At 38.0% G+C, this 10340-nt stretch overlaps 1 protein-coding gene across 1 annotated transcript; it reads right to left on the bottom strand.

Annotated features, from left to right (window-relative positions):
* Positions 1 to 4234: 4234 nt before the first annotated feature.
* Positions 4235 to 6956, bottom strand: LOC103513905 (activated Cdc42 kinase-like). The gene has a single exon (XM_026826995.1). The coding sequence runs from the start codon at positions 6605 to 6607 to the stop codon at positions 4235 to 4237; it is 2373 nt and encodes a 790-aa protein (XP_026682796.1). The 5' UTR covers positions 6608 to 6956.
* Between the last annotated feature and the right edge of the window lie 3384 nt (positions 6957 to 10340).

Raw genomic sequence — 10340 nt, 5'->3', positions numbered from 1 at the left:
TATGGAATTTTGTCCTCAATATAATGTGAGAATTTGACCACGATAACAGTAATAGCCTAACTACTGGTCTATAAACGGCCTCGTTAATCATTATTAATAAGCACTATTGTTATTATTTTACTTCACAAATATGTTTAATAACGACCTACCTTTATAATATATTTCGAAGTTTCGGCAGAACTTGAAAGAAAAGCCGTGTTTTATTATCTTTGATATGAATGTACATATTTTAATATAATTTCTTAATCAATAAACGAATGCGAACTAAGGTACACAATTTTGTGCGATAAGAGAACAGTCTTTTCGATTTTATTTCGCAGAGTATTTCAAGTTTCACTGGGTAGGTTAAAATCAGTTTAATAGAAATAGGGGAAGTCCACCTTGCAATAATTAGGGTAAACAACTTTCTTGTTCATAGGATCTTTAGGCGAAATTGTAATACCAAAAATTTGAGAACTCGAGAGTTCAGGGGAGAACATTTGGCGGCGGAAAAACCGCCAGAAAACGGCCGAAATTTCGCACTTTTGTCAGTTTTTTGCTTATAACTCCTAAACCGTGCGTTCCATGCAATGTTTATGGGTATTTAAAGTACACATTTTTTTTTTTTTTTTTTTTTATAGTTGAAAAATTTTCCTAGTCAGGATTATCAGGCATACTAAGGCGAGTGTGGAACTGGGAAGGTAGGTAGGTACCTAGTTATACTTGTCTATGCCAATCCATGAAGAGCATGGATGATGGAAATTAGTACCCTACACGCCTTACACTTGAATTTAGACCACGCTACGCCACTGGATTGTACTGTGATGCCTAGGTCTTTATAGCTTGTTACTGGTAAGATAGGTGTATTATCTATGTAGTAGGTGTGGTTTATGTTGGTTTTTTTATTTGTAAAAGTTATTTTTGAGCATTTTTCGGGGTGGAAGTTCAGTCCGATAGTTGCTAGCCATTTTTCTACGGATGTCATATCATTTTGTAAGAGTATACAGTCTTCGGGAGTTTTTATCGTTTTAAATATTTTTAGGTCGTCAGCATAGAGTCTAAATTGAGAGTGTATTACATATTTATGTATATCATCGTAGGTTAAAATGAACAGGAGACTACTCAATTTAGACCCTTGACCCACTCCTGACGGGGGCTGAAATGATTTGGAGTTGAAATTCTTTTCGTATCTAACAAAAACATCTCGATTTTTTAGGTAGTCTGTGAAGAGGTAAACTAATGGCTTAGAAAAGCCAGCTCGAATCAATTTATCTATGATAGCATCATGTGAAATTTTATCGTAACATTTTTGGACATCAGTATAAATAACATCGACCTGGTTTTCCGAAATGGCCTTAGCTGTGTAGTCACAAAATTCTATTAGATTGCTAACTGTGGATTTTTTATTTACAAATCCGTGTTGTTCTGGATTTATATTATTGAACACGTAGCTAGAAATTTGTGAGTATAAGACTCCTTCGTATATTTTAGCGAATGCATTTAGGTTTGAGATGGGTCTGAAGTTCGAGATATCAGTGGTGGAGCCTTTTTTTGGTACTGGAGTGACTACGGATTTTTTTAGTTCTTGGGGGAAAACTTTGTTCTTTAATGATGCGTTTATTATATCAGATATTGGTCTTATTAGGGAGTCTGAGCATTTTTTATATAATAGAGGTGGTATGCCATCGGGGCCTGGTGGTTTATTGGTAGACATTGATCGAATTTCATTTCGGATATCTTTTTCTGAGATGGATTCTATATTGATATAACTAGGTTCTGTGGATTGATTGAAATTTGGTTTGTAATGGGATGGATTATTGTTGTATGAGTTAATAAAGTGCTGGGCAAATGTATCTGCTATTATTTGGGGATCTCCTATTGTTCTATTTTGATATGTTAAGAGTGGGGCTGCATTAGTTTTTTTCTTTTCGTTGTAGAATTTCCAAAACTCTTTACTATTTGTTTTAATTTTTTGTGTGATATTATTTTTGTTTGCTTTGTAATTTGCTTGTTTGTAATATCTAATATAAATGAAAAGTATAATATAAACGTGCAAACTAGAGATAAAAAAAAAAGTAAAAAATGAATTCAGATTGTACAAGTTGCGGAAAAAAAAATCAAAATTTCGAATTTCCCGCCAACTTCACACGCTCATGAAGGCTTAATGGCCTATCTCAGCCCGGTACATAAACACACCCTTAGAGCTGTAACAACGGAGTTGTCATCAACCCGAAAGTGAAGGAATACAGGATTGGGGAAAGCATCACGTCACGTGAGGACGTGAGCTCAGTATAGTAGTGTGGCTGTCCTGAACGAAATTACCTACAATCTTCAATTATTTTATGGGAAAACTTTGAAATACATCGTTCTGATTGCGCATGACTTCACGTGACGTGGCGTGAAGGTGAAATTATTATTATTAGTGCTTTATGTGCTTTATTTTATGTATTCCTTCAGAAATACATCGTTCTGATTCCCCATGACTTCACGTGACGTGGCGTGAAGGTAGTGTGTACCTTTAGTAGCGCGTAGTCGCCTAAAAAACCAACCCTTTGAAAATGATAGATACAGAGAGTCCATCATTTTTATAGGTTTGGTTTTTCTGGCTACTACGTTACTAAAAGTCGTACGACTACGCTTAAGGAAGGGTAGTGGAAACTGACTTAACTGACCCGATTTGTAGGTTCTCCAGTGTAGATTCAGTTAAGTAATCTCAGTAAGTAGCTCTTTCTTATGTATATTTACGTAGTTAGCTGATCATTGTATACAGAAAACAACAAGGGGAACTGATTGTGAGATTATCTCATTCATTGTAAACCCATAGAGTGGCGCTTATCTTTCTATGTTATTTCTATAGGGTGGTCAAAAACCATGTTCCACCGGGGGTGTCAAAAAATTAAGGTACGTACCGAAAAGAGGTGATCGAGATAAAATAAGACCTAAATAGGGGTCCGGTAAATTACCTCCATTTGAGCCACACGGGTTCTTAGTTGCACCTAAAAAGTGGGCGGAAAAGAAAATAAATTTTTACTAGTACTAAAGAAGTAAACACTAAGCATCATACAAAAACGGCTTGTATAGTTGTAGGTATTGTATACCTACCTATAAATTTCAGGTACTAATGATGAGATTGTTTTCCTCTCAAAAGTGATGGTTTTATAGGTAATTCCATTTTTTAGGCACAACTGGAAACCCCGTACTTCAAATTAGGAGCATTTGCGGACCCCAATTTCATCGAGAAGAAAGTTCTATTTTAATCCAATGAATCGCCCCTTTAAGTTTGGGTACGTTCTTCTGGACACCCTGTATGTAATTCAACTCTAGTCTAATTGAAAACATAAATCCTGCGATAAAACTGTGGAACACACATGAAACAGTGAAACTCATTGTTTTGTTGTTAAAACTAGATGGCCTTGTCCTATCTCTTGGAGGCAGAGGGATGGCATTTCCCTCAGAATGACTAGAGTTAAAATCCACACCTGAGATTTGAGACTCTTTCTCCTTCAGTCTATCTAAAAATAGGATAAGGAAAGTAAAAAGTAACATTTTCCAAACGGGATTCTTTGTCAAGTAGCATTATAACTAGAGGATGAATTAAAAATACTATGTCTTCGCTTGAAAAAATACTATGTCCAAGTCTAGTTAAGACATAGTATTTTTAATTCATCTTAAAGTTAAAATAGAAAGAAAAAAAAAGTGTTTTCTATCTTCGACCCTCATTAAAATAGCTAAATTCCAGGAATCGAATCCGAACCTCTTGCGTGCTAGACCAGTGTGCCAACCACTAGTTTTCTGGAATACTCGAAGATAAGAATATATCTTCTTAGAGAGAAAAAAAGTGCAAATTTACTATGAACGAACAGATTACCACGGAGCCTGGCAGTAGACAAAACTAAATACAAATATCTTACTAATACAGGGTATCCAAAAAGTTGACGTGACATCATCGGGTACGAACTTTTTTCAAAGATATTTATCTCAGGATCTATAGGGAAGTCCGTAAGTCGTAAAAGTTCATTTTTCAGATCTTCAAAGTGGAAAACCTTGTCTAATAAGCGCACAAGGTCTATTAAGAGCTTTTGTGGACCCCTGAGCAGAGCAAAAAAGTCTACTTACGTAAATCAAATAAGGCACATATTCATAATTAAAACACTTGACTTTCAAGTTTTACAAGCGTTTTTCTGAATATATTTTAAAGTTTTACCAAGTGTAGCTTTGGTCTTATTATTTTTTTTTTTATTTTTTTTTTTATTGTTTAAACGCATAGTTTTGGTTTAACAATAGGAGTTGCTCGTAGCATTCTCAGTGGATTTGATTCCACGACAGGTTGTTCCACCAGGCTGGAGTAGACAGCCTTTGCCTCCTCTGTTAAACAGTTCTGAATATCAGGCAAGGAGGCAGCTTCATCAGCAAAGGTTTTACCCTCACATCGAGATGTGGAGGGAGCCACTAGGCTTGGAGTGGGAGAATGAAATCTGAATGAGAATTTTCGTTTGGTGGGACTAGCAGGAGTAACGGGAGGTGTCTCGTGTGAGTTGTGAATATCATTCATTGTCAGATCTGTGACTTCTTTGGTGAATGCAATAGCAGATTCAATACTCTTCTCATCAGCAGCTGATATAGGTTTCACAACATGTTTCTTTTTCTTGGAAGCATGCATTGATGCTGTTGCACTGGCTACTATCTCCCGCAACTCATTACGCTTATTACTATCTGAAGGATCCATAGGAGAAGGAGGTGGAGAGATATTATCACTCCCTAAGTTACGGAACATGGCATCCATTTCATCCAGCAGACTTGGACCAAGTTCAAAATCAAAATGTTTTTCAAAGCGGGGACTCTCGGCAATAGTCTTGTCTTTATCTTCATCACTGATCTCATGATACTCGTGATCACTCAGAGTTTTGTCTGACTTGAGTGTTGCTGTAGCCGAGTCATAGTCTAGCCAGAGTGATTGATTGACATGGGCAGCTGAGCTATGGTGATCAGGTGTAAGGAGAGGAGCACGGTCAGAACATTTGCTAATAGGAGATGGTTCTCCCATATCTTCTTGTGGTTTATATGGAGTAACAACTTGATGAGGAATGTGATTGTATTTGCTACTATTACCTCCAAGGAATGAAATGTCACCAAAGTATGCTCCATCCAGACCTACATGACCCGTGTGTTTGACATCTCCTTGTGGACAAGAAATCATATCTGGTCTTATTCTATTTCTTTTAGATGAGTACAATGTATTGGTACTTCCTCTAGTGAAGCCATCATTCTTGTTACAAGGCAGATTAGATCCTAGGTATGCTACTGTGTTGGCAGGATTGAAGAATCCTGTCTTTCCACTATTTAGAACACCTTTCCAGCAATTAACCAAAGGTCCTTTATCCAATACAGTGATGATATCTTCTACTTTGAACTGGAGCTGAGTACACTTGATTCTCTCATCATAAGAATCATGCACAGCTTGTACTTGTTCTGGTTTGCACTCTGGCAGAAGATTCATTAACTCGGAGAACTTGGGTCTCTTGGTAGGCTCATGTTGCCAACACTTGAGCATGAGATTATAATATTCCTTGGGACAACAGTCTGGTTGTTCTAATCTCTGATATTTAGGTTCATCTATTGCTTCTAGAATTTGATGTCCAGTAAGTGCGGCCCAGGGTTGAAACCCATAGCTGAACATTTCCCATAGTGTCACACCATATGCCCATACATCACTTGCTGATGTGAATTTCAGATAACTGATACATTCTGGTGCACACCATGCAATAGGGAGCTTCAGGTTTACATTGAAGTTTGTTTGATAATAGTCTTTCCCAACGCCAAGAGCTCGGGAGAGGCCAAAATCAGAAATCTTTACCTTGTTCTTAGAAAATACAAGAATATTTCTTGCAGCCAAATCTCGGTGAATCAGTCTTTTCATTTCCAGATATTGCATGCCATCACATATCTGTATGGCAAAGTCACACAATGTTAACACCGGGAAGTTGGATCTCAATGAGGGTTCCTTCAAGCATTCTAGTAGCGACCTCAATGGTGCAAGCTCAGTGACCAACATGAGAGCATTTGTATCAAGTACAACTCCGTACAAACGTACAATATGTTCATGATCAATACCATGCATGATGGCAGCTTCTTTGAGAAATTCTAATGGGTTGTTCCCCATCTTCTCTCTACTCAAACATTTGATAGCCACTTGTATTCTCTCACCATCATTTGTCCATACTCCTTGTTGTACAACACCAAACTCTCCTGTACCCAATTCTTTGTTGACAATGATGTTGTCAGCGGGAATAATATGCTTGTTGGGTACTTTCACAGGGGGCCTACCATCAGGTCCTGTATCATCGGGCAACATTGCTATCATGGACTCCCATTGCTCTTCTCCTTTCTTGGGCAAAATCATCTTCTTGAATTTGGACAGATAATTCTGAGGAAAATGTTTCTGAAAGAATTTTTTCAGTCTCCTCATCTCCGGTTTGGACATACCAATCTGAATAAGATCCTCATCGGACACATACTTGAGCTGAGGAACATTATGTATTTTCAGATCATTTCTCAAGACGGAATAATAATGTTGAAGCTCAGCTTCAATCAGGAACTCATACAAACCTGGACCTCGTATAGAATTCATATTGCACTTGTGAGGACCAAACTTAACTGACAAATGACAGGACTAGAAGTATTAACAAAGGAAAGTAGTATTAATCAAGAAAAACATTATAAACTCACAAAATTGTTCACTGAAGAATGATATTTGATTCCCATGGCCTACATAGTTTGATACATCACAACAATACTGAACACTCTTATGAAAACCCTGAGATTTCTTCCGAAGAGGATGTTATTTAAGATTAACAAAACTATTGGTAGATAATTATGTTAACCTAATCCTAAAACTAACTTGATTAATTAAAAAAAAAATAATATAATTTTTTATCATAACACTTTTCACTTCAAGACTTCAACAAACTTCAAATTTAATCTTCAATGTCAATCTTCATAAACTAAACTTCCATGAATGAAAACTTGTCAACTTCCCCTCAAAAATCACATTTCTCCTACATTACCTACGACAAATCATACAACTAGCGCTATCTTTCGGGTAATGTGGTAACTCCATGCTGGGGGATATTTTTCTCGTTAACCCATTAGTGTTTAGCGTCCTATATTGTGACACTCATCTCAATCAAGACTTGAGGTCTATTTCCGTTACGCGGCACTTTTTGGATTTTCCAAGGTCCAGGGAGTAGTCCTTTTTTCTACTTTTTGATCGAGAAAACCTCGTTGGCAAGTGTTTAACGGCACCGGAACCTCTTTGGAAGCGCACGCTTGCGCATGCAACTAAATGAATGACCACGATATCAGCTGTTCCATTTGATTTACACTATTGTTTACATTTTTTGTTTCCTAGTTGCAGCAACTAGCTTGCTGTTGCAACCTATGTCTGACCATAAGAGCATTCTAGTAGCGACCTCAATGGTGCAAGCTCAGTGACCAACATGAGAGCATTTGTATCAAGTACAACTCCGTACAAACGTACAATATGTTCATGATCAATACCATGCATGATGGCAGCTTCTTTGAGAAATTCTAAAGCATTCTAGTAGCGACCTCAATGGTGCAAGCTCAGTGACCAACATGAGAGCATTTGTATCAAGTACAACTCCGTACAAACGTACAATGTGTTCATGATCAATACCATGCATGATGGCAGCTTCTTTGAGAAATTCTAGTGGGTTGTTCCCCATCTTCTCTCTACTCAAACATTTGATAGCCACTTGTATTCTCTCACCATCATTTGTCCATACTCCTTGTTGTACAACACCAAACTCTCCTGTACCCAATTCTTTGTTGACAATGATGTTGTCAGCGGGAATAATATGCTTGTTGGGTACTTTCACAGGGGGCCTACCATCAGGTCCTGTATCATCGGGCAACATTGCTATCATGGACTCCCATTGCTCTTCTCCTTTCTTGGGCAAAATCATCTTCTTGAATTTGGACAGATAATTCTGAGGAAAATGTTTCTGAAAGAATTTTTTCAGTCTCCTCATCTCCGGTTTGGACATACCAATCTGAATAAGATCCTCATCGGACACATACTTGAGCTGAGGAACATTGTGTATTTTCAGATCATTTCTCAAGACGGAATAATAATGTTGAAGCTCAGCTTCAATCAGGAACTCATACAAACCTGGACCTCGCATAGAATTCATATTGCACTTGTGAGGACCAAACTTAACTGACAAATGACAGGACTAGAAGTATTAACAAAGGAAAGTAGTATTAATCAAGAAAAACATTATAAACTCACAAAATTGTTCACTGAAGAATGATATTTGATTCCCATGGCCTACATAGTTTGATACATCACAACAATACTGAACACTCTTATGAAAACCCTGAGATTTCTTCCGAAGAGGATGTTATTTAAGATTAACAAAACTATTGGTAGATAATTATGTTAACCTAATCCTAAAACTAACTTGATTAATTAAAAAAAAAATAATATAATTTTTTATCATAACACTTTTCACTTCAAGACTTCAACAAACTTCAAATTTAATCTTCAATGTCAATCTTCATAAACTAAACTTCCATGAATGAAAACTTGTCAACTTCCCCTCAAAAATCACATTTCTCCTACATTACCTACGACAAATCATACAACTAGCGCTATCTTTCGGGTAATGTGGTAACTCCATGCTGGGGGATATTTTTCTCGTTAACCCATTAGTGTTTAGCGTCCTATATTGTGACACTCATCTCAATCAAGACTTGAGGTCTATTTCCGTTACGCGGCACTTTTTGGATTTTCCAAGGTCCAGGGAGTAGTCCTTTTTTCTACAATACCTATTAAAACGAAATCGGCTGTAAATTTTGAATAAAGAAGAGACAGATAAAAGATCCCGAAGAACGAGAGAGCTCTTTTCCAGCTTTAATTTCCACTCGAGTCACAACTCGAGTTGGAAAATAATCGAGTAGAAAATAATCGAGTTGAAAAATCTCACTCGAGTCCCATCACTACTTCAAATCTTCAACTTCATAAACTTCCATGAATGAGAAAACCAGAAAACTTGTCAACTTCCCCTCAAAAATCACATTTCCCCTACATTACGACAAATCATACAACTAGCGCTATCTTTCGGGTAATATGGTAACTCCATGCTGGGGGGATATTTTTCTCGTTAACCCATTAGTGTTTAGCGTCCTATATTGTGACACTCATCTCAATCAAGACTTGAGGTCTATTTCCGTTACGCGGCACTTTTTGGATTTTCCAAGGTCCAGGGAGTAGTCCTTTTTTCTACAATATTAAAATGAAATTAATTGGCTGTAAATTTTGAATAAAGAAGAGACAGATAAAAGATCCCGAAGAACGAGAGCTCTTTTCCAGCTTTTTCCAAAGTTATTTTTTTCCCCAAGAGGATTGATAGGTAACTGCCAAGGTCTTATCTCCCGCAAAGCGAAGAGAAAATAGGAGAAAGCCAACCCTTTCGAGAACGAACCTTATCGATAAGGTTCGTTTGTAGTAAAATCCGCCGCGGGAATCGAACCAGCCGCCAGCGCTTACAAGACAAAGTTTTTCTTCCCCTAATCAGACTGGCAAGTTAGCGACACTCTGGTCCAAAATAGCGGCTGAACCATGTTTTTGATGCTCAGTCAGAAGCTTTTCGTTTCCAGTCTCCAAATTCTGGCCCGCAGCAAAGGGGGAAAATTAATCTGGGCCGGGCCCCCTCGCCCTCCTAAATACGGCCCTGAGAGGTCGTGAGTTATGAAATGAGCCACATGAAAATAGATTAGGTACCTATTATGTAACTGCCAAGGTCTTATCTCCCGGAAAGCGAAGAGAAAATAGGAGAAAGCCAACCCTTTCGAGAACGAACCTTATCGATAAGGTTCGTTTGGAGTAAAATCCGCCGCGGGATTCGAACCAGCCCCCAGCGCTTACAAGACAAAGTTTTGCTTCCCCTAATCAGACTGGCAAGTTAGCGACACTCTGGTCCAAAATAGCGGCTAAACCATGTTTTTGATGCTCAGTCAGAAGCTTTTCGTTTCCAGTCTCCAAATTCTGGCCCGCAGCAAAGGGGGAAAATTAATCTGGGCCGGGCCCCCTCGCCCTTCTAAGTACGGCCCTGAGAGGTCGTGAGTTACAGAATGAGCCACATGAAAATAGATTACCTATTATGTAGGTAGGTACCTTGGTTTAAAAAAAATAAATAATAATAAATATTTTACCTAGCTTGGTGAAAAATATTACGTCTATGGTCCACCTAAAATTTGAGCGTTGCCGTTGCCGCACTCATGTGCGCATTCGCGTCGGGTGCACTTGGCAACATTGCACAAGTAATGCCGGTTCGCCA

Source organism: Diaphorina citri, unplaced genomic scaffold, assembly GCF_000475195.1.
Source record: "Diaphorina citri unplaced genomic scaffold, Diaci psyllid genome assembly version 1.1 scaffold1043, whole genome shotgun sequence".
NCBI lineage: Eukaryota > Metazoa > Arthropoda > Insecta > Hemiptera > Psyllidae > Diaphorina > Diaphorina citri.
This window is presented reverse-complemented; position numbering and strand designations above follow the sequence as displayed.